General features: G+C 38.1%; 1 protein-coding gene across 3 annotated transcripts in view; it reads right to left on the bottom strand.

Moving 5' to 3' along the window:
- The window catches only part of RBM26 (RNA binding motif protein 26), a 50,553-nt gene extending 27,746 nt beyond the window's left edge, over nt 1-22,807 (bottom strand). For 2 of the 3 annotated variants that reach the window (XM_058836157.1, XM_058836174.1), the window contains exons 1-11: nt 22,324-22,807; nt 11,515-11,633; nt 10,681-10,817; nt 9,685-9,773; nt 8,854-9,065; nt 6,712-6,972; nt 4,298-4,537; nt 2,676-2,843; nt 2,176-2,316; nt 1,042-1,153; nt 128-287 (exon numbers count right to left, since the gene is read on the bottom strand). In XM_058836157.1, coding sequence (XP_058692140.1) covers nt 128-287; nt 1,042-1,153; nt 2,176-2,316; nt 2,676-2,843; nt 4,298-4,537; nt 6,712-6,972; nt 8,854-9,065; nt 9,685-9,773; nt 10,681-10,817; nt 11,515-11,633; nt 22,324-22,394 — 1,710 coding nt within the window. In that variant the 5' untranslated portion in view covers nt 22,395-22,807. The remainder of the gene's footprint in view (nt 1-127; nt 288-1,041; nt 1,154-2,175; nt 2,317-2,675; nt 2,844-4,297; nt 4,538-6,711; nt 6,973-8,853; nt 9,066-9,684; nt 9,774-10,680; nt 10,818-11,514; nt 11,634-22,323) is intronic. The other variant, XM_058836164.1, reaches the window with a different exon arrangement.
- Between the last annotated feature and the right edge of the window lie 2,479 nt (nt 22,808-25,286).

Raw genomic sequence — 25,286 nt, 5'->3', positions numbered from 1 at the left:
GAAACAAGTAAAGAAAATAATAAAGAGTTTCAGGGAACCAGGAAAAAAACTGGCATTCTGCTTTCAGCAACTACCACTACCTTTGTATCAAAGCGTACTGTACTGCTTTCTCTTTGTTGACTCTTACCTGCAAGTTGACTAAGTTTCCAAACTTACTGAAGTGCTCATTAAGTTTGCTGATGTTGTTAAGTTCTGGAGGAACTTTTCGCAATTCAAGTTTTGTATTTTCATTTCCAAACTGCACTTTCTTCTGGAAACCTGGACTATTTGTTCTGTTAAAATTTTGCCTGCAACAAATAAAAAATCAAGCCAGAAATCCATAGCAAACTAGCAAACACAATGTTAAATTGTATATGCTTACACAGAAGCATGTGTGCATGAGACACAATGATCTGCAGACTTAACAAATAATGCAATTTTAGAAAAGTGAAGGAGCATACAGGACACATGCCCATACATCTGCTATCTTCCCCACTGATATTTTCAGCATATCCCTGCACATAAATCTGTGAGATAACTCACATTTATTTGCTAATGTCAGTAATTCCTGACTTCCACACTGCTTCTCTCCAAAAACTGTTTCTTAGCTAGTCCATGAAATGTCACCACTGCTGTTTCAAATAACTATTATCAAGGCTTTCCACTCCCAGAAATCTCTTAAAACCCATTCCAACCTTGCACACTGTTTTTTTCTCAGTAACATATCTGGCAACTTAAAGGAAAATAGAAGTGCTAAAATTTCACAACTAAAATCAGTCATCTCTAACAACCATTGTAGCTTCCCTGTTTCTTAGATCATGCCAACTTTCAAGGAACAGATCCAAGTATCATCCAAAGCAACTTCATCTATCTCTATACTACCTTTGATAGAAGACAGTCAAATACAGCTCATACTCATCATATGATTTACTTTAGTACCAGCAGTGTACTCACAGTTTCACCTGCTTGGAATTTATAGACATATACATATGTTTCAGGTTACAGTAAAGCAGTTAATGAAATTCCAACTCTTAAGCCAACACTGTGTTAACAGTCACTCACTTGTCAAACCAAGTCTTCTTTGTAGGAACTCCACCATCCCCTGCACCAATTGTTCTTTTCCTGGATTCAGCATCTACCACTATTCTCATACTACTTTTATTAGGAGGTTTTTCTGTAAATAGATGAGAAGATTTTACTTTTTAAAAATTTATTTTCTGTGTATTTGATTGTAAAAAAGTATTCTGCTCACATTGAATTTGCACCGAAAAGCACAATTGTTTATTTTGAAATTACAATGATTCTTGTTCTGACTGAATCAAACCTTGGTCACAGGCTTCTCTTTTAAACTATCAACAGATGCTGTGACAGATCAAAACAGCTAATAGCACTCATTTTGTCACAGTAACATCACACATACAGAAAACAAAAGAGGTGTGACAGAAGGCATCTGCCTCGAGATGACTGCGCTCTGATTCACAATGATTCACAATGTCCCATGCAATACTCTGAGGCTAACACCACTCCAGATAACACCTCCATTCTACTATTAGATGGCACACACAAAAATGGTCATGATAGGAAATGCACAGTACTCCAGGGCACTAACACCTAGGAGCAAGATTTATGGATGGAGTGGGAAAGGAGTCACTTTTGCTGAAGAACAGGAATCACACTGGGGGACTCCTCACTGAAAATACACCAACAGAAACATAGTAAGATTAAAGATAAATACATACAAATGCAAATAAAAACCACATTAAAAATGGTTTTATCCCTCTTCCATTCTCATTTTATGTGCTGCTGCTTCTTCTCAGGGCCACAGGAACTGCGAGGTTAAGAGTACTTGTACACAAAACTGCTACCAGATAAAAATGACTCCCTCCTCTCAGCAGCAAAAATTATCCTGAGGTTCTACTACAGAAACATTAACATTATTCTGCACAAAAGATATACAAAGGGACCAGTTACTACAGCTAAGAGTAAACTATGCAATACTATAGCAAGAGATTTCATTTTACCTGTAAAAATGCACGCACAAAGCAATTATAGACATAGTTCCCTATTCAACTAAACATCTCTTAATTCCAGAAGACTTTACAAAATGCAATGTTTTCCAGGTTTTCTCTGAAAAGTTCCTCAATCTGCATTAATATAAGAAAATCAGCTAAACTAAGTATAGCTTTGAGAGCATACCTCTGGGTGGGAGATCCATATCACCTGACGTGAGTCCTATCAAATTTGGTCTTTGGGCATGTACTCTATGTCTATACATAGGTCTTGAAGTATTTGTTATACTTGGAGCTTCTGGATTATAGCCATCTGTGTCATACGTTTCTGGTAATGAAGAAATTGTCTCATTAAAATAAATTGCAGTTAAAACCCCTAAGGTTTCAAATATAATATAACATTTAATTTAATTACAAGACAGAGTTATAATAAAAGAGTTGTATAATCACTATCATAAAAAACCATTGTGCCAAGTTTTCTGTTTAAACACAATGAAAATATTACTCTCCAGCCAAAATTCATACTTTATATGCAAATTTTACTTCCATCTTGAACTAAGTCTGAAAAGAAGAATGTTAATTTACTGTCACAATCTATATGATACAAACTTATTCTCCCAAACCATGACATTATAATCTCTATAAAGTACACTATAATATGAATCAATGTTATTCTATTTAGCAAACCTTGTGGGCAAAGCCTCAGTACTACACCTGCTGTAAAAAGAGAGGGTGGAGCAGGAGGCGGCTGGTGATGAATACCCGTGGTAACAACAGTAGGAACTGAGCTGGTTGCTGAGTTTGGGGGGGCATCCATGCCAGCAGGCTGTAATGGTGGAAGGGGAGGGGGTGGTCCTGTCAAAAACAAAGGAAAACACTGCATTCATTTATTATCCACTACACTTTGATTACACTCCACTCATAAGGAAACTGATCTGAAATGCTTTTAAGGCCATTTCAGAAAAATGGGGCTGAGGGCACGTATGCAGACTTGATGCTGCACCATAAATACACATGAAACCACCCCCAAAAGCAAATGACTCAGAACTTGGATCAGAGACAAAAGCATCTGAATCATTTAACATTTCTCCAAACACCTTGTCTCTACAAGCAAAATTTAATTGCTAGCCCAGTATTCATCTTCACCAACAGAAGCATTTTAAAGCTCAATATAAACTTATCAAAGAAACAAATCCTATTTTTAAAATAAAAAAAATTATTTTTAATATAACAAAAATATTCTGTGATGACAATAACTAACTTGACTGAAATTATTATACCCAACAAGAAACCTTCACCTAATGGAACTCTTCTTAAAATAGAGGGGTTTTTTTTCGCTTGATTGGTTTGACTTTTTTTCAACATGTAATGTGACACTTCAAAGCTAAGCAGTCAAGCCCAATCTTCAGTTTAATCATTGAGAAGAGCAGGTTTTGGAAGAAGTTATAAAGTGATACATCTGAACTTGTGAAGCAGATCTGAAAACAGCAGGTAGAACTGACCAGCCCAGAGGAGGTTGCACTCTGTATTAACTGAAATAAATACATTCATTTCTATTTTTCTTAAATATACTATCAACAGGAAATTAACACTGCTTAAGAAATTTCTAAACAGTATCAAATATCAACTACTCCTGAATAATTTTACTAAGTGGGACAGCTAAGTTAATAAAAAAAAAAAGAGAAAGGAATAACCATATAAAACTAATGTAGCAGCTTTTAAATAACACAAGGCAACTGAGCACTAAACTTTGTGTACTTTATAAATGACAGCCAGACACATAAGTTTTCATGTAATTTTTAGTGCTTCAGCTGAAGTACTTTCCAGTGAAGCAGTAAACAAAGTGAAGAATTTTTCTTAGTTACTTTATCAATTTAGTTTTAAAATTAATCCCAAATTATATTTTCAAGTATAAATTTGATGTGGTCATGAATTCTCTTTACTACTATTAATATAAATGAAACAGTAAAGATTTGTTATTTACTTCTTTAACAGTAGTCAGCTTTGGTTAACTTCTCTGTAATACTCAAGGAATTTTATTTTACCATGTCATGGATTTGCTAAAATACAATGAAAATATTATTCCATATTAAAGGGTCACATTCAGTATGCCACATTTTACAACAACCAACTCTGCAACAATTATCATCAGAAAGAATAATTTTGAGGTAAGCTATGCCATAGTAGAGCATAGTTCAATTTTCTATAATACAGCTGGGATTCTTCAAAACAGCTTTTTGCACTGTGCACAATCCAAGTAAGACCCAGGCTTTTCTATTAAAAAATGGAATTCAGTATCTTTTAATTACCTGTTACAGGTGGAAGGCTAGGTGGTAAGGGACCTGGCGGTGGTACTGGGGGTCTAAGGTTAACAGGAGGAGGACTCAGAATTGGTGGAGGGGGAGGGAGTCCAGGAGGAGGTGGTCCTTCGACAACAGGGGGTTGTGCTGGAAAAGGCAGAATGCCAGGAAGATTCACATCTTCTACCACTACTGGATCGCTTCCATGATCAAAAGGGCACATGTCTCCTCTCATACAGAAACCCTTCTCTGAAATATCAAAAAGAATTGATGTTAGTATTCAATAGCTGTAGCTTGATTCAGGGTAGATACAAGACATTCAGTGTGTAATGTGGCAGTTTGTAAATTAAGAGCTCCACATACCAGCAAGAAGCCTAGATTAGAAAATGAAATTGACCGTTTAACTTTATTCTCAACAGTCAGCACACACAGGCATTGCAGAAACATGCTAGCACGAAAGTATTCAATTCTACTTGAAGAACTAATTCTGCAGTGATTTATTACAAATGGTGAAAGCAAAGAATGATATGTAGATGTCACCTCATTAACAAAATCAATTTGTTTCTAAGCAAAAAGTGCAGACGCTAGGATTGAGAAAGTCCTGTTAAAAGTCACATGCTAATACTTTGAAATTCCAATATGAACAAATTCACTCACTTTTTTCCTCTTTTGCAATTATTTCAGGAAGCATTATAAGCATTTGCCATAGTTTAATGTGATTATATAAGAAAAAATATTGTTATTTAGATATAACAGATGCATTTGTAAATATTAAATATATAGAAATAAAAATGAATATACGTTCACTTATTTTCTTTTACCCACAAGTCAAACACAGAAGCTGGTCAGAGGAGGGCCTCAAAAATTACTAGAAGGCTGAAGCACCTCTCTTATGAGGAAGGGCTGAGAGAGCTGGGGCTGTTCAGACTGGAGAAAAGAAGGCTCAGAGCAGTGAATTTAAGTACTCACTGCAGCATTTAACTACTTCCAACTTTTTGGTGGGACCAGAAGTGATAGGACTAGGGGTCATAGTTTTAAACTAAAACAGATTCAAACTAAAACAGTAGATTCAAGGCAAATATAAGACAAAGAAATTGTTATAATGAGGGTGGTGAAATAGTGGAAGAGGTTGCCCAGAAAAGCGGTCGAGGTCCCATCCCTGGAAACATTCAAGGTCATGTTGGACTGGGCTCTGAGCAACAAGATCTCGCTGAAGATGACCATGCTCACTGTAGGGATGTTAGATTAGATGACTTTTATAGGGCCCTTCTAGCCCAAATCATTCTATTATCTGTTTAGCAACAGTGACCACAAAAACAACACCAAAATACCAGTCAATGCAACACAGGGAAAAGGCTGAAACACCTTCTGGTAGGAAGAAAGAGTGCCCACTTACTCAAAAAATGATGTGGGGAAGCAGTATGTATTACCTCATCTTTAGGAATAGTTATAGAACACATTCAATTGAAATATTAAACAAAAACAGAAGTTCAGCAGAGGGTAAAGTTGAAAATTTGAAAGTGCAGATAGGAAGAGCAGAATGATGGAACCATGTGATCACTGAAGAGAGAAAACTTCTTAACAAAATTACACATTCACAACTCCACTTCCTCCACAGCATCGCTGTGATGTACACTGGCAAAGCTATTCTTCATAAGTACAACTCTGCCAACACTTGAAAGCTCAGTTTTCTATTTTCTTTACTTAAAAAAAAATAAATCTAATCAGAGTTCTGAATGTAAACTGGCCTAGAAGTTTAACTCCTCACTGTGGTACACAATAATAACAACAAAATCCCTCAGGAGCAACTTTACAGGGAGATTTCAACTCTCCTGAGCTCACAGGCTGACAGGCTGAACTTAAAGCACTGCCAGCTGCAGCAGCTTCTTGTGAATATTTTGGCAAAAGACACTTAAAATGAAAGCTTAAGACAGAGATAAGTGAAAACCTAGACAGTTTTAAGAAACACCTACACAGAAAGAAATTATGGTCTAACATGAGCCTGTGAAGTTTCAGCTCTAGACCTTTATAGTTAAAAATTGTCTCATATAGGATAGAATGAAATAAGATGAGATCAGTAAGGTGCTAACCATTGTCAAAACCATCAAATACAGTATTTGGTTGCAACATGACATAGGACAGAAAACCTGGGTAAAACTTAATTTTTTTTTAATAACTTCTTAATATACTATATTTCATTTATAGAAAATAGTCCTAGCAAGTTAAAAAAAATATACAAATACTAAAAGAGCAGGTTGTCTAAAGTCAGTAAGAAGAGGTACAAAATTTGCATTCAAGAACTGTGTAGAAAAACCCCACATTACTAAAGAAGATCAGAAAAAGAAGGGTGAATTACCTCAATCTTTTCAGAAAGGGGACAATCATAGATCCAGGAAGCAATTGAAAAATTAAAATGTACTTACCATCATAATCTCTACAGCGTTTCTTTGGCAGCGGAGGTCTTCCATAGGAGTTGTGGTCCAGCTGCTCTTCATGGAACTCTGACCAACTTTCAGTAGTGTTATTTCCATGATGAGCAGGAGCAATAACAGTAATAGTACTGCTCAGTGTAGGGACAGGGTAGTGGCCAGATGAAATATTTGTCACAGAAGAAACTGGAGTATAATTGTTCTCTAATGGATCTGTTCTATCCATGTCATATTTTGGCTTTCCCAAATCCCTTTCTGTAACAAAAAAAATAAAAATAAAAATTATATTGGATAATTTCTTATTAACCTTTTCACCAGAAGCAGCCACTATTATTTAAGTATCTTTACTCCACATCAACTCAATATACACAAAAATTGAAATGTTTTACAGGTTGCCCAAAACCCTTGTGGAGTCTTCCACCCTTGGAGTTATAAATAACCCAGCTGATTCTAAGCAACTTGCTATAGTTTATTTTCTTTGATAAAGGGTGTTAGACTATACCATCTTCAGAGGTCTCCTCTAACCTCAACTATTCCATGATTTTACATTCCAATGGTTTAACCAGAAAAATAATAATCTGTGAAGTACATAGTCAGACCTTGGGCTATTTTAGTAACAGCTATATCCACAGTAGAGCAGACACCCTATTTAACTTCAGGCAGTGTACATCTTCTTTAGTGATGCATGTATTGTAAGAACTTCAGATGGAAAGTTTTTTTTAAATAAAGGGAAGCAATGGCAAGAAAAGGGTAACCATTGCTTGAAAATAGTATAAAAGTTACAAATCTTTAATGTTTCAAGACAATGTTATTGTATCTTCATTTTGTTGATCTTTGTTTTCTGTTTCATGCAAATGCATGTATTTACTGCATGCAAAGCTTTGCCATAATAGGTGAAAGAATAATGCTTGACAGGTGTTGAACACTCCTGGGTAGATACAGCATGAAAAATGACCTTTTATTCTGAATACATACAAACTATTCTCTTAATTTTCAGGTATTACTAGCAAATAAACAGTAAATATGCCAATTAAGACAGAATAGCTATTTCATTACATAAGTTAATAGACTTAAATAACTCCACATTAAAGGAACATTATGAAATATCTTAAAGATAGGTCATCAGTATGGGTAAAACCAGCTTCTTTCATGTTCTAAGAAAAAGAAACAAAGCTTTCACTATACAATATTGTCCATAAGGTACTGTCACTTCAGTTTATGTAAATAATCCTTAAATTAAGACTTAATCATGTTGTAATCTTTTAGTTAAACTACTGAATGTTACTTAATTTTCTTTTTAGTAACTTGTTTGGAAAATATTTTTATATTTTCAGAAATCTTCATTCTAGTTTTAAGGCTGGGTTACCAAGGCCTGTTTTACAGAAAGAAAAATAATACACAGGACAGTTCTACCAGACTGTTTTTACCCGTACATTGTCTAAGACAGGACAAAGATATAAAATTACTTTCAGTACTCTTTTCCAATTTACCATTAAAAGCTACTGAGGGGAAAAAAGCACTCTTTTAAGCTGAATAAACAATCCCCTTTTTAAAGAAGTTTAATTCTACAAATACTGTACTGAAGCCTTAAGTCCTACAGATATGTGCACAAATGCAAATATTTACTGTAACAAATAGCCCTTCACCTATGACACTAAAGAGGGGACAAGACCAAAAGAACTGAGCTGTACTGTTCAGCTTGACACACCATTCACTGCCAATGAGCAATTTTTGCCAGTTCCACCTTTGCAGAGGAATATTAATTTCTCTATCTCCCTAAGCCATATTCTGAGTTTCCTAAAACTTAATGAAATGGAAATAACTTTTATTTTTCTCTATTTATTTTTCTTTATTTTTTTATTTTATTTATTGCCTCACTTGCAACAATGCTTAAAAGTGGCCAGCATAGTCACCTCAATACAAAGGTATTAAATAAGAACAAGAGGGTAAGAGAGGAAAACAAGCACTGAGAACACAATCACAGAAGCCTCATTTCCACAGAAAACAAAGCTAAATTTGAATAAAGGAGCAAGAACAATAGGGGAAATACTAGTACAGTTTGAACACATTTTTCAAGTTTAGTTTCTAAATTTTGTAGAAAACATTCACCGTATTTTAGAGACCAACTGTTGGTACCTCTGCTTCGCGTTCTGCTCCGGCTTCTGCTCCGGTCTCGATCACGGTCCCGCAACCGCTCTTTGCTCCAACTCCTACTTCGACTCCTGCTGTAGCTCCGACTCCTCCCTCTCCGTCTGTTGTATCGATCCCTATAGGAATCTCTTCTGGGAGGATTTCGGTCATAATCCCTCTTCCGAGAACGTTCATCTTTTTTCCTTTCATCACGACTTCTAAAAATGAAATATTAGAGGTTAATTACAAGAATTATAAAGCTGTAATTTGAAATCTTAACTACTTAAAAAATTTAAGGAATGTCAAACTAGGGATGAACTACAAATTTTATGTAACTTATGGTTACTCCTTTCTTCTCAGAAGGATTTTAAAATTAATTTTCCTTATTCATTTTATTTTTACCATACCTAAGATTTTAAAACACATATCAATTTCTTTTTCTGCCCAATATTGCGTATTTCCCAAGCTGGAAACACGAAGACTTACTGAAGGGAACACTTCTAAATCAAAATTCAAACTCAATATCAAGCAGAATAAATACTGCAATATAAACCACAAAATCTAACACCAGAATTACTCTTAAAACTCCAAGGATGACAGCTGTGCACAACTCAAGACAGGTGACACGGTTACAATGACACACACTTGCCACTTCACTACATATTTGTACAAGCAATAGAAGTCTTCTTTTTAGGCTTGTAAGATGACAACACAGAAACAAACTATTTCATTCAGTAAAAAATCCAAATTCATTTGTTTACTGATAGAATAGTAAGGTTGATAGAATTCATTTGTTTACTGATAGAATAGATAGGGTTGGTAAGTAAAATCTTTTACCTAGTATCTCTGTAGCGAGAGCTTGACTGAGGAGGGCTGTGATTTAATCTTCTAGAGAACTTCTTCTCTCGCTCTTCCTCTTTTACTATCTGAATTCAAAGCATATATATTAGATCAAAACATGATACACTAAAATGCAGACTTCTGCATAACCAAATAAAACCAAAAACTCTGAACACTGAGCAATCAGCAGTAACACTGAAATCAAATATTTTAGTCCCTAACACAATCAGAAAATCTTCATAACATGTTAATTTCTACTTCTAGGAACATTCAAAGCCTGTCTGAGAGAAAACAAAATAATCCTTATAGTGCTGCACTGAAAATACTGCTGCTTTTACTGTAGGTAGACAAAAAATCACATTAAGGCTTTGGGAAGATTTGAGAAGGCATGGATATTCAACAACCGACACCAAAGTCTTTTTTTCATCAGCAGGTTATCTAGTTCAGTTCACACTTAAAACACTTTCACTCAGGCAAACCTAGGCTGCTATTGCAAAGCACAAACTTAACTCTTCTGGCTCAATGAGCAACATAAACACTTATGACAAAAGGATGTTATCTGGATCAAGCAGATGAAGGAATAAGAATTGTGATTTAGAATGGCAGCCTGGATTTATGGAGAATAAAAGTGCAGCACAATTACAACAGCAATTTTGTCCAGAGAACTAATGCAAGTTACACTGCAGCTCCTACACTACTCAATAACTTCATTTACCTTTGCCTCAGCAAAACCACTTTGGTTTACCTTTGAAACACCCACTTGTGTTAGAAAAATCAGGCAGTAGCACTCAACATGCCAAGCACAAATCTTTTGACTTATTCTAATGCTGTAATGTAATTATTAATAGTATTATTAATAAACATAAATTATTATTGATATAAGCTATAATAAATTACTAATAACTATTACTAATAAACACTATGAAGTTATACACATAAGCAAATTACATGAACGAGGAAAAACATGTACATATAAATTAAATCAATGCCCACCTCTTCTTTTTTTGTCTCTTTTTCTTGGTGCTGAAAAAATTCTACTTTCAGGCTTCCTGATGATGGCTGTTCTGGTGGAGGTAGGTAGCTTTTTGTATTCACAGCATCAAACAGTTTTTCCACAAATATCTGAGTTTCTAAAAGCATAGAGCGTACAAATATCCATTATACAAAACCATGATTAACATTTGCTTTACAAATTAATAAATAAATAAACCCAAAAAACCCAAACAAACAACCAAAACCAGCATTCAGCAAAAAATTAAAATGAGAATACAAAGAGTATTTTCATTAAATATTGCATTCCTAATTTATATCTTAAACATTTACATTTACAGAGTCAAAAAACGTGTCAATAATGAACAATGTTTCACAAAAGTTTACAATTCTTGTATTATTTAATGTCTCTTAATAAAGCATCTGGAAAAATATTTCTGGCATATATATACAGAAGTTCAATACTTGCCCAGGGAAGTTGTGGATGCCCCAGCCCTGGCAGCACTCAAGACCAGGTCAGACAAAGCTCTGATAAACCTGGTCTAATGTGAGGTGTCTCTGCCCAGGAACTAGAAGATCTTTATGGTCCATTTCAACCCAAACCATTCCCTGATTCTGTGCCTCTGTGATTACTAACAAAAAGTATACCTAATATATGCATACTAACCTATACACCTGGGCTTTTAAAATTTACTTTTCTATGAAAACTGAACTACATTCTACAAAGTAACAAAGCAAATAGAGACCAAAGCCCAATTCTATGGTAAATGATTGCTTAAATAAATTGAACAAGACAGAATTTTCACTCAATCTTAATAATTAAGACAAAGCCCATACCTTTCTGAAGAAATACATCCAGCTGATCAACACACAATGCCTTCAGTTCCTTTTCACTTTTATCCTTCTTTACCAAGGCCAGAACATATTTAGCTAGGGCAGATGGATCTGCATCACATCTGCAAATAGATTAGTTAGAAAAAAAAAGCAATCACATTACTGAAATTAATGTCTGAAACAGGTAAAACCATTTCTTACCAAAGCAACTGCAAAATACTAAGGTGCATTTTTCAAAACAGAGTCCACACACAAAACATTCTAAGTATCACTTTCTTTTTCAAGAGAACAACTGCCTAGAATATTTCCTAACAATACAGAGAACATCAGAGCAAACTATTTCATAAGAAACAGCTTCAACTGCCTGTTTTGTATTAAGAACCAAGACAACACTTCCCCCACTCCCCAAAGATGGAATCACAAATTCTGAATGTAACACTGAGTAACTGCTATCTGGGAAAAGTCAGTCTATCCAATTACAAATTAATACAGTGATACAGTAGAAGTGATCTATGAAAAACAAAACAAAACAAAAAGAAAAAAGTCAGACCCTTGAGTATTCTCCTAAATACACTTTTGAACATTCTTATTACTACTTACATGTGAACACCATCAAAAATGAAACTGACTTTTTCAGTTTCAAACTTGGTTTCAAAAGCCCAGATTCATATATTGTAACAAACACTTCCATAAGAGGTACACTGAAAATGGAGGAAAATTTAGGGGATCATTACGCATTTGACATCTGAATTCAGAATTCAAGCTACAATTAAATACAGTAACTTCTCAATGTAGAAGTTGATGGTTCTATACACATCAACAAAGAACTCAGACTGAAGAAAGCCATGTATCCACATTCAGTAGAGCATTATTTAATATAAGTGGCATATTTTTTTTTACAATGTTTCACAAATAGGAACCTACAATGAACTTCGTGGTGGTGTAGTAAAGCCTGCCAAAGCAAGTGGGACTACTGTACAAAACTATTCATGTTCCAAAGAGAGCAACTAATGAATTGGTGAGACACTGGTCTTAAACAACTTAATCTCCTTATTTAGCACATACCAAAGGAAGACTTCAGGTCCCACAAAATAATGCAGGATTCAAGGGATGCATACTGGTCATGTGATACAGACAGCTTATTTGGGTGGTCATCAAAGTTTGTACTCATGTTTTAAAGAATGACAAGAAGAAAAAAAACTGCATCAATGCATCCTAACTGTACATGCTTTCTAGCAAAAATAACCAGTAAGAAAAATTCACCTGTGGTCAGGGAGTGGTCAGGGAGTAGCACTGAATATGAATATTACACTAATACTGCTATAGCATAGAGGTCCAACAGTCATAATAAAGGAGTAAGAAGTTTGAAATCTCTTCCATAATAAGATACAAATGATGAAGCTTAATTACTAATCTAAATGTTGATCACTGAAATAACATTATTTTGGACACTGGGCTAAAGAACCCAAATCCCTAAACAAACTTATCACACCACCTAATTCCTCTCACAAGAGAAACTTATCTCCTGCACAGCAAGCAACATGCCCCACGCAAACAGGGCAAACATTGCCACTAAGCAAAGGAAGCTGATCTGTCAGCATCACTTATGGATGGCCTGGGCCCAGCATACAGAGCCCTGAAGTTTAAGGTCAGAGCTTCAAACATAACCCAGCATCCTCTAGAAAGCAGGCAATAGTAGAATTTCATGCTGAAAAAGCAACTTGGGTTGCTAGTGGACGTACCACTGTATTCCATGTTAGTCTGTTTTATTTATAGATACAGGAAAAGGGAGTTCATAATCACTCTACATTGCAAAAGAACCCACGCACACTAAACTAACAAAATGAAAATATATACTGTGAATCAAAAACCAGACTGCACACTGACTGAAAATTCTTCAGAAATTTTTCACACCTAGTTTGCCCCATTCAGGTATAACAATTCTTTATCCAGAAGAAAATACCCAAGCACCAAGTCACTGCACAACCTGACAGAACCTCCAACGGTGAGAGAAGTATGCTGCAAGCACCTGAGCACATCAGCCAAGCAGATTATCTAAAAGCCCAGTGTTGACCAATATTCATCACAGGTTGCAATGAGGGCTCTCTCTCAGCCTTCAGCAGGCCCTAAGACTAAAATTTCATAACCTCTCAACCCCTGAATTTACAAATTATTAACTTTTTTTTACTGTTTCTTCATGCAACTTCAATGGCACTTCACTTTATCAATACTTTCCCAGCTTCAAGCTGAATTGTGCCATAGAAAATTATTGTGCTGTTTTTATCATGACAGGTAGGGAGCAGACAATTTTCACATGATTATCCTCAGTTTTTCTTTTTTGTGATGTCAATTTCTGCAAATTTGTTTCTCATTCGATAATACAAACAGTCAGCTGTCATTGTTCAAAATCTGTTACAAGTTACTTAAATGACATGCACTCAAAATTTAATAGGGGGTGGGGGGGAACCCCAAGTCAGTCTAGAAGGTAAAAATCTACTGCTCTTAGCTACTACAATGTTTTAATTCTCCAGCTCCTACAGCATTGACTATACAACAACCTCATATTCATTTTAAAGCAATCCCCCTTTCATGAGCAGGATATAAACCAGAAAATCCTCCCTGGAAAGCTGCCTATACTGTAACAAACCATAAACTATCCCCCAAAAAAACAAGCCAAAAAAACCCACAAAACCAACAAAACCCCAAAATCCAAACAAACAGAGGATGTTTAAAAATAATGAACAGTTAACGCTTTCATTCTCTCTGCCATGATGACTTCAGAAATCTTAGCAATCCTGTCCGCCCCAGGACCTGAACTCACCAACCCAACTCCAAAATATGCCTATGAAAATATTCTCAATGAAAATATACTTTTAATTTGCAAAACACAGAATCACTTTCTGCTGTGCACTCATGCACCTGTTTCAACATTTGTCACCCTGTATGGCTACATACGAACAACACAAAACAATTGTACTGAATTCTACTATTATTATTATTCATTGTGTACAGGGGAACTTCTGCAACAGTAAGAATTTACATTATTCCAATTTCGGCTACTTAACAAATAATATTTTTTTTAAAAAATACTAAAAGCAAATTATTTCAAATTGACACTAGTTAAACAATAATGAATACAGCGGGTGTTGTGGTAGAGTGAGATGAAGATGCTTTTGTAAACCAGCATTAGGATTTTATGTGCTTTTAATTTTTTTTAAATTAAACTGCAAATGATCTTTACACAGACAGAGGCTGACATCCTTTTTTAGGTACTGACTTGAAACAGCTTCTTCTGTATCTGTTCTCCAAAGCTTGCAAAAACCCACAAACAATTAATCCTTTTTCTCCACACTACTATGAAGAACTACTATTTCTATAAATAGTATCTTAAACAGATTTAACAAGTTTATAATCTGATCTTTTATTGCTTTCCAAACTCTTGTAAAATGCTTTTTTTTAAGATGATGCTAAAATTAAATTGCTAGCAACTTCAAGTGGTAGAAAAGAGGGCCAACTGGTCTCATGAAGTATAAAATAAATTTAAAGTTTACAAAACTGGTTATAAAGAAAATCTGCCTGAAAATTTCTTTATAGCTTTCAAGAATTCTAGACATGATCTTCAATTATTTTGTTTGCGGGGAGCTCTTTTAAAAAGCAATTCCTTCCCATTTTTCACGCAAACTTAATTTTGAAATGTTCTGTATAAATTCTCAATCCACTGGTTTAGTCAAAATCCGTTGGTTTGGATTATGGGGCCTTGAATTTTTCTAATAAGCAAGATCTTATGTTCTCTAGTTTAACAGTATTTTCTTAAGAGAATAGCAGCCTTTGTGTGCGAATAATACGCAATATGCTTGCTGTGTCTTTGTTGTGTATACATGGATTTTTCACCGACTTTGAGCTAGCTTTGTCAGTTTTTCTAAACCTCTTTGTCTTGCATTTTATGCTCTTATAACCAACTTTGTTTTGTTAACAAGTAGTGTGAGAATAAAGACAGGAAAGGCACCCATGCTAACAGCAGCAAATATACCATATAGCACAAGGATCTATCATACAATGTATGTACCATGCTATATACTCAAAGATTGAAAGATAAGACAGAAAGATCCTTAACTGGTATCTCAGAAAAATTAGAATACCACCAACACATTTGAAATACTCTAAGTTCCTCTGAAATGAACAAAAAATTTCTATTTTGCTTCTACTGCTCACTGAATTAAATACATTTTCAATTATTGAATAGAAGTTTGAATCCTTAGCTAAACTTGAATATAATGTGGTACATCAGTCCTCACCATAAACACAATCTGTGCATTACAAATGTGACAGAACTTTATACGTAACTTAATTCTTAGATAACACCTGGCTACTAGAAAAATGGTCACATTCATTGAAGCATGCAGAAGAACTTCTCAACTCTGATTTCCCTATCTCCACCCCCTCAACATTCTGTAAGCATGTGCTGCATGCACTAATACACACGTGCAATCAAAAATTTCTCCTCCTCTTTTCACTTTTGTATTTTTTTAACAAACACCAGTTGGCACAAGTAATCTGAATTCATTTCCACAGCAGTGTGCTACCATTAAACACCATAGCATGTTTTCTTACACCAAATTTCTGAATATATATCATTGTTCCTAGCCATGTTAAATGTTTTTACCTCTAGTAATACTTTTTTCAAGTATGTATTATGTCAGAAAATACAGTGCCTACTCCTCTCTATTAAACAAGGGAGACTGCTCATGCAACCTTGCTTTAATTAAACAGCATAGAATATATAGGCATAGATGAAAGAATTCTCTTGCTAGATCTTTACACATTCTTCACAGAATTATACTGATAACTCCAACTGCTATGCAACAGATAGATGCTTCAAAAAGGAAAGCAATTCCCAATCAAATATTTTGCTCAATAACAGAAGAAACAATTTAACAAAGCTCACAGGAAAGTTCAAAAACCTGTGTTTCTGACCTCACCTTGTTCTGCAGTTATTATTTGAAATTACAATTTCAAATAAAGATAAACCAGAAAAGCTGAAGCCGTCAGGGTAAATTTAAGCCTTAATTTTTTTGTTGAAAATAATATTTAAAAAAGGAAAAGTAATTTGGCTGAATCACTTCTCCGTACAGTCTTTTCTTCTTATTTGAATAATTTGCAATTCTTTAAACACTTTTTAACCTGTTTCCAATACTCAATTTTTTTAATATAAAATGTGTTCTGAGAACCCACTTTGACCTTTTGAATCACCAGGCAACCTTAATTGAGAAATTCAGTATATGTGGAATAGATATTAAAGATGATCGCAAAAACACATTACTGGTGTGGCTGTATGTTCAGAAGCCTTTATTAATACACAGCTTACACTGTATGCACACACTACTTTTTTAAGATGTAAAAACAACACAAGAGGATTTTTTCTTCAGTTTAAAAATTACTGTACAAACCAAAAAGATGCTGCAAATCCTGAAACTAGTTCCTTGACAAATTTAAACTACCACAACACACTGAAACCTCAAAAGCATGTCTGCAGTCCTCCAGGCAACAAACGGTGTTGCTGTAAAGGAAATAACATGTAGGTGCATGCTATTTGTCATGCTCTGATCCTGAGAGTTAATAACCTAAATATCAGAGTCTAGTTTTGTTGCCTGAAGACTGATTGCTAAAATATTGCTCAGTTCTTGACATTAACCAAGGTGGACATGGCTGTGTTTAAAAGCTGAGAGAAATGCTTTGTACTTTCAGGGTTGAGTGGGTGCAGAAAGACGTACACTGCATACTGGGCCGTGCAGCCAGCCAAATTCAGGCAGTTGCACCACTCTGTTTGTTACTAAAAAAAAAGTCTATAAAAAGCTATGATGTTCAGTAAGTGAAATGAATGACAAACTCATTCAGCAAGATCCAACTTTTATCTTGAGACATTATCATGGCTGAGAAGGACCACTCTTACGATACTCACTTTCATAAACTCTTTAATAGCACTTAAAGCAATAGAAAGACATTGAGGAATGCTGCAGCCTCCAAAGCTGCTATTCAAGCTAGTGATGCCATTAAATCAATTCTAAATTATTATGATACACAGAGCTGACATGTTCATACAGCTGCAACCAGTAATTGGCAGCCTAGAATGCCACCCCTAGACTCAAGACAGCTCTCATGAGGCAGAACAGCTGTCAGCTTGCTGGCTCTCCAACACACATTGAATGCAGAAAGCAAAACTCATCACAGTGTCTCTGATACTTGCAATCTAGTCAAAGGGGTTTCACTTCACTGTCGACACTCACTGTAAAAACAAAAAAGGTTTCCTGCAACAGGAGTAATTTTCTCCTTTTTATTTTCTGCTTTCAAGTATACCTAATAATACCAATCATTTAATACCACTGTAATATTTTTACACAGAAGCTTAGCAGTATCAGCACTCTAAGCTAGGAACCTTGATTTCTCAAATACAGTAGCTCTCTATGTCAGGTGAACAGACTATCAAGTTTCATAACAGATGTAAAAAATAACTAGTGTTAAAAATGACATACCACTGATGCGCATTTGTGCTTTATTTATCTTAGTTACAAATAAAACCTTTATTTTAGTTACAAATGGCTTCATGCAAAGTGTTAACAAAGTAAGTGAAATGAAGGGCAATGCTTATTGCTTCTGAACTTCTTAGGAAGTTTCATGGAAAATGAGAGAAATCTCATGGTGGGTCAATGAGTGTTATGAATAGGATGATGTGCCACATGAAAGGAGTGACAAGGGTTTTATTTCTATGCTTTCAATGTCCTGGCTTATTAGCGTAATCCTTACACCATTGTTAAACTTTTTTTATTCACTACCTTTTGTCAGTAAGCTACCTGTGAAGCCACAAGGGCTGAAAAGCTTGACAAAGAAAGAATATTGAGGGCATAACACCAGAGGATACAGATCATTTGCCATAAAAGTATTCCAATGATAAATATACTCAAAATATTCTTTAAACAATTTTCATTTTATTCCATCTGATGTAAATCATTACAACACCACATTCACTTACAGCATTCACCAATGCAAAATACCTTTCCATTTCAATCAGGTATGCCTACATACTGCAGAAATGTTGTTGTAGGCATTTCATCTTTTTTTCAAGTTTGGTTTAGTACAGGAACAAACCTTCACAAAAATGTAAATACAGTGAAGTGGAAAAAAATTAGATATGGGAGCCTTAATCAAATTGAAAGTAAAATTCAGCGGGCCACAGAAATACTACAATTTAATTTATTTTATAAAAAGTAATTAAAACCAAGGAAACTTTCCAGTGTAGAGAATTAGGGCAAGGGAAAGAACATTATAATGTCTTAAAGTGAAACTGTGAGTGTAGCATTAGACATTTTTTTTTTTCACAAGTAGAGATTCAAACAAATTCAAGGGAAAAAAAAAATTTAAAAATACCTACGCGGAACTTTGCCAAGCCAGATCCTGATATCCAGCAAGGACTATATACACAGTTTACAGAGTATCTGGAATGGACTTGCAGAAAAGAAACCCATCACAATTGACAGGCTCAGTGAATGCCTTGTTAATACAGAAATCAGAAGTGACAGGCATACGGTTATATTCCAAGTTTAGCATTATTTTCCAACTTTTGACAGAAACCATGCCACAGACAAGAAAGTGTGTAACACTAGAAACTTAGCTCACTGCTGCCTGCAAGCAATAAGCATGACTGGTAACAAATGTCTTCTTTACAGAGCTGACTGGAGTTGAATGTACAAGATAATTCTAGTCAAACACAGAGTAGCAGCAACACAAAAAGCCTCTTGCCACTTTGTACTGGTACTACATTTGCATGGCTGTATCTGCAATGATTCTGTGTGTATATTTAGCAAGTCTCTGTACACCACACAGAGCTGCACGAAGAGTTATTTCCAAAACAAAAAAAAAACGAAGCCTCTTCTTGAAGAGCTGTAGAAAGCTCCTGGAGACCTATTACCCCTCGAATGGAGCTGGACTGTGCAAATGCTCCAGCATGCAGCAGCTCCAGTCATGCAACATCTTGTTGCAGTTTCTGCCTCACTGCAACAAGACAAAACTCAGATAAGGCCTTTTTGTATGGATGATCACCAAGGCTTTGCCAAAGGCATTAGAGTAGTCCAAAACAAACAAACCAACCCAACAACCTACCACTAACAAAAAATTCCAAATCTTAAATCCTCCACCATCTGTCTCTTTCAAACATTCTTGTCCATGAACAGTGTTTCCCAGAGACCCCATGTGAAAGCAGTCCAACAACCAAATCATGTCCAGTCCATATAATTACGTAACACACTTGTTTCATTATATTAATAAGTCTGCACTTTTAGAACTTTTAAAGATAAAATGAGACCATTTTTGTGGCTATTGCTGTATTTTAATTCTGAAGCATTACGTTTCAGAAGTACATGCATTATGGCCTTTGGAATAAGTTATACATCCTGATTAAAAAATGCTAGCTCCTCCGAAAAGGCAACTTGGAATGTGCAGCATGTTCTAACTACTCAGCTCTAAGTAACTATCACATAGATATAGAGCTAGACATGTTTGTATAACATTTATTTACGTTTCTTCTTAAATGCACTTCTCCCCTTAAAACCACCAAGACACCACCTCCATAATGACATAATACAGTGGCATCTTTCTTAATGTAGTTAGGACAAGCTACGTATCTTGCAACTAAAGGTTTCTGAAACAGCCACTAGACAAAAACCACTTGGCACTTTTGTTTCATTAACAGGAAAAGACAAGTCAAACCCATTTTTGGGGTACAGCAACACCTCCAGAGGATCACAGCAGTTAGCACATCACTGCATTAGTAGTGCAACAGTTATTTCTTTAGAAGTAGCTCCACACTGAAATTTTCATACGGCCAGAAGCTATGGCTGTAGTCACACACTTCAGATAGCTGACACCGAAAGCATCTCCAAGAGTATTTGACTGCTATGAAAGGACAACACATCTCCAACAATTCTAACACCTATTCAACAGTGCAGCTACACTGGACACTGAAGAAAACTGAACGACAGTCACTGCTGGTTTGTTTCCTCTCAAAGCTAAAAATTCAGAGAACTCATCCTCCAGACCAGCATCTCCCTAGCTCTCCGCAGTTTTCCAAAACAGCAGGCACACTTGATCTGCTCACACACCACATTTAACCTAACAGATACATGCCGGTCCTCTTAGTGAAAAAAACAGAAAATAGCACTGATCACAAAAGCTGAAAATCTCAATTTCACCCTTTAACTGCTGACTATTGCTAAGAGAACTCATTGGTTTACCATTCAAACAAAGAAACATGGACCAACCTGAGCTGTTCCAAGCCTCTTAACCAGCACACTTTAAAATACTGACATCAAACTGCTGATTGCCATTAACAAAACGTTCGTACAAGAAAGTACCCAGAAACTAACAGTGAGCATCATGTAGCAGACAACTAGGGAAGTCTATTACCCCAGAACACAATATATTGCATTATACTAACCCAACAGAAAAAGTAATTCACCTTCCACAAACTACAACTTTACAAGATGATGCCCTTTTTTCCCCCAAAATTAAAAATCTTAAACATCAAACCTTTTATAACAAAGAGACTCAGTGCAATTTGCTGCAGGTCTAATTCAAAGTCCACTGAAAGTAAATTCCCAGTTCATCTATTTCAGTGTGGTCTGGATTAGACCCTGTGGAATAAATGAGAAGCACTATCTCCCCCCATCACCTCAAAAAAAGGTCCCAAACAAACAAAAGAACAACCCAAGTAAAGCTCTCCTAAAAATGTTCCAGCATTTTATAACTTTTTCAATTTATTTCAGCATAAGCCCTACAAATTATATTTGTACGTACATATACTTAACTAATGGTTATGGAAACCATAAAGCAAATTTTGCCTGCCCCACCATCTGAACTCTTCAAGAGTAAAACCTGCAGTGGGCAAACACCTCAGTGCAGAAGTTAACACCAGACTGAATTCAGGAGTTCTAGCTCATTTAACTCAAATCAAAATCCAGCAATTTAATTCAGACATGTTAAAATAGTGGTAAAACAGAATGACAAGAAAGGTGTATGCTTTCATCTGTAGAGATCATATTTCCAAAAGATAAACCTTTAAAACTAAGTTCACACTTCAGTTCCACTAAAATACCACTCAAGGAGGAAGACGCATTTGCCAAAAAGCCCCACTTACTCACATGAATGTTATGCTTAGAGGCCACGCACAGATACACAAACAAGCAAATTATTTTCTGGGGCTCCTACTCCCAAGTCTTCTACTGATGCAATTTTTATTAGGGGAGGGGAAACCAAAGAGCGTCAAATATTCAAAATAACCAAGAATGATGTGCGACGAGTCTGTAGAAAATGCTACTGGGAAGATTCCAGGATCCCGCACGACGTCCCAGGGGCACCTGAGCTCTCTCGGAGAAGGTCCCTGCACAGGGCGGCGGGCCGTGCTCATTATCGTGGCCTCTCAGGGGGCCGAGTGCGGGGAACAGCGAGCTGCACACGCAGCGTCTCCCGCTCTCCCTGGGCTACAAAGGGAAGAGGAACGCGGTCGCTAGGGGGGGAAGCTGCATCCTTCGGAGGGAGATGGTCCTACCTCCCGGCCGAAGACGACGACGGGAGAGCGGGAGAACGACGCAGCCCCTCACACACGGCGGCCGGCGAAGAAGGGCGCTGAGAGGGCATCTCCTGGGATGCCCTCCCGGGACTCGCCGGCCCCGCGCTTCCCGCCCCTGCGGATCCCCATCTTCTGCAAGGGGGAACGTTTATTTCGAGGGGGAGAGAGGGCCAGGAAGGGTCGCGGCTACTCACATGGGCTCCAAGGTTTTGCTGAGCCAGGATTTCAGCGCCTCGAAGTTTTCTATGATCATTTTAACCACCATCCAGAGCGGCCCGGGCCCCCCGCCTCCCCGCCAGCAGCAACAGCAGCAGCAGCAGCCCCGGCGGCGGGGTCCGCGCCGCCCCGCCGGCCGGCACCCCGGTTCCCGCCGCGCCTCCCCGCACCCTCCGCCGCCTCCCGGTTCGGTAGAGGCCGCCCGGCAGGGGCCGAAGGCCCAGCGACACGGAGGGGGCGGAACCAGTCGAGCCGCGGCTGCTTCCCGCGGGCCCCGCTCTCGCCGTTCCTGTGCCGGGGAGCGCGTCCCGGGCGCTGCGCGGGTTCCCCCCGACGGAGGGCGGCGCGGCCGAGTGTGGCGGCGGCGCGGTCCGGGACGGGCGGCCCCCCCGCCGCCCTGAGCCGCAGCGCCCGACAGAGCGAGCGCCCGAGCGAGCGGGTAAGATGGCGGCGCACCGCTGTCGCGAGAGCTCAGAGTCTCGCGAGGCCGGGCGGCGCGCGGGGGCTGCCGGGAGGCGGGGCCGGGCGGGGAGCCCGCGGTGCGGGAGTGGGGGCCCTGTGGGGCGGCCCGGGAAGCCTTGGGCGCTCGCACGGTCGGTGGTGCTGTGGCTGGACGGAACAGTGCTCTAGGGGCAGAAGAAATACCATTGTGTATTCCCGACTGGTGTTTGAATGGCGCATATATTTGTTTTGTTTCCTGGAAACGCTGATAGCCTTAGCTAATGTGATCTCAGAGTCACAGAACGGGTGGGGTTGGAAGGGGCTACATTGGGTCACCTGGCCCAGTCACCTGAACAGGGTTGCTTCCAGATCGTTCTTGAATAATGCGTTTGAGGGGCACAACCTCTCTGGACAATCTGTTCTTGTGCAGGGGCACCTGCATGGTCAGGAAGTTCTTCCTCATAATCAAGTGGAACTTTCTGTGCATCAGTTTCTGCCCATTTCTTCTTGTCCTGTGAGCACCATTGAGCAGAAGTTGGCTCCGTGCTCTTGATGCTTTCTCTTAAGATATTGATGAGATCCTCTATCAGTTGTCTCTTCTTGAGACTGCACAGGCCCAGCTCCCTCAACCTTCCCTTGTAAGACAAGTACTCCAGCCCCTTAATCATCTCCATAGCACCTGGACTTGCTCCAGGAGCTCCATGTTTCTCTTGTGCTGAGGAGCCCAGAAATAGACACAGCACTTCAGACACACTCAGGGCTGAGCAGAGGGGCAAAATCATCTCCCACAACCTACTGGCAATGCTTTTCCTGATGCACCCCAAAATACCATTGGCCTTCTTGGCCACCAGGGCACACTGCTGGCTCATGGAGAGTTTGTTGTCCACCAGGACCTCCAGGTCCTCCTCAGCAGAGCTGCTTTCCAGCAGGTCACCCTCAATGTGTACTGGTGCTCAGGGTTATTCATTGTAATAAGCCCACAACCTGACACAGTTGCCTCGTGTCCCCGGCCTCCCACCAGCGGAGAGCAGCCCCGCAATTTCCTGGGAAGCTGGGAGTTGCTGCAATAAGGAGCCGCACTCTGGACAATCAGGGAGGCACAGCTGGTACTCCCTTGGCTCCCCACACACAAACTGCCATAAATGTTTGCAACTGGCAGGGAAAGGAAAAGCATCAGAATTTTATTATTTTTTTTTTAAAGAAGAGGTGGAACCAAAAGAAATGTGTTTGAAAACATGGGAGTTGGCAGCAAAGTTCCATGAGGGAAACCAGCTTCTCAGGGTGCTGCTGGCAGGGGAGCCCAGCCCACGCTGCTGCTTGGACATCCCCATGGACAGCGGTGGTGGGAGCACATAGGACTGCCCCCTGCACACCTGTGCCCACCGGTGTGGCACCTTCCCATGAAGAGTTACATATGTGCTGCTTTCTCTGGTACCTGGGGTTAAGCAAGCATTGGAAGAAAATGTCCCCACTCAATGTCCCTCAGTCAGCTTGATCTGTGCTTCTGGAAGATCTGCACCCCACCTGAGCTCCTTAGCTAGGCATTCTGCACAGGCAGTGCACAAAGGCAGGTGTTTCATGGAAATCATTCACTCTGCCTTTCTCAAGCTGGTTCCTGAGCTGCCTGCCTGGTGTTCTCAGAGGGAGAGGAACTTCAGGTTATTCACTGTCACTGAGATAGCTAAATGCGAGCTGGAGGAGGCTAGGGCTGCCTATACACAATTATTTGTGACTTGATTATCAGCCTTGAAAGTTTGTTGAAGACTGGAGAAACATGGAGACATGGCAAGTGTGGCAAACCAGCCAAATAAGCTGTCAGTTTAGTAGGTACTTTGGTGAGGACTTCCCAATTACAAGATACACTTCAGTTTCCCTGCATAGTTGAGAATGAACGGTGCATCCTGTCAGTAAACAGAAAATCACCAGAGCCTGAAATTTTCTGGAGACTGTTCTGTAAACATGTAAAAAGTCCTCAATTCACAGTTACCAACTTGTAGGTTAACTCTCTGTGAACATGTGAAAAAGGTCACTAACCCTGGGATTCTGATAGGTCTCTGGAGGGACAGGCATATAGAGATTAAACATTGTGACAAGAATCTTAATTTGATTTTGGATCCGTCCCTCAATCCTTTGCAAAAGCCAGTGTCCAGTGAAAATAATTTAGGCAAGCACTGCATTCAGATAAGCACTGCAACTACCTTTGATCCTTGGATATAACACAGCCTCTAAGGCTTCCCCACATAAATGTATGGATATAATCACAGTAGCAACTTTACTGATATTTCATTTTCTAAACTGCTTTTTAAGCCATTTGGAAGCACAATACTGTAAGTAAATTAAATTAGTGATCACCAAAAGGTTTTCACAAATACATTCTATGCACTGGATAAGACTTGCATGTGGCAATTTCTGAACATTTCTGTGTTTATAGAAGAGTGCTGTTATTACACTTCTGTGGTGATATTCAGAAAAATTGTAATAAATAAATAAATAAATGATG

The sequence above is a fragment of the Poecile atricapillus genome, chromosome 1, assembly GCF_030490865.1.
Source record: "Poecile atricapillus isolate bPoeAtr1 chromosome 1, bPoeAtr1.hap1, whole genome shotgun sequence".
In the NCBI taxonomy this organism is placed as follows: Eukaryota; Metazoa; Chordata; class Aves; order Passeriformes; family Paridae; genus Poecile; species Poecile atricapillus.
Note: the sequence above shows the minus strand (reverse complement) of the source record. Positions and strands in the feature narration are given on the sequence as shown.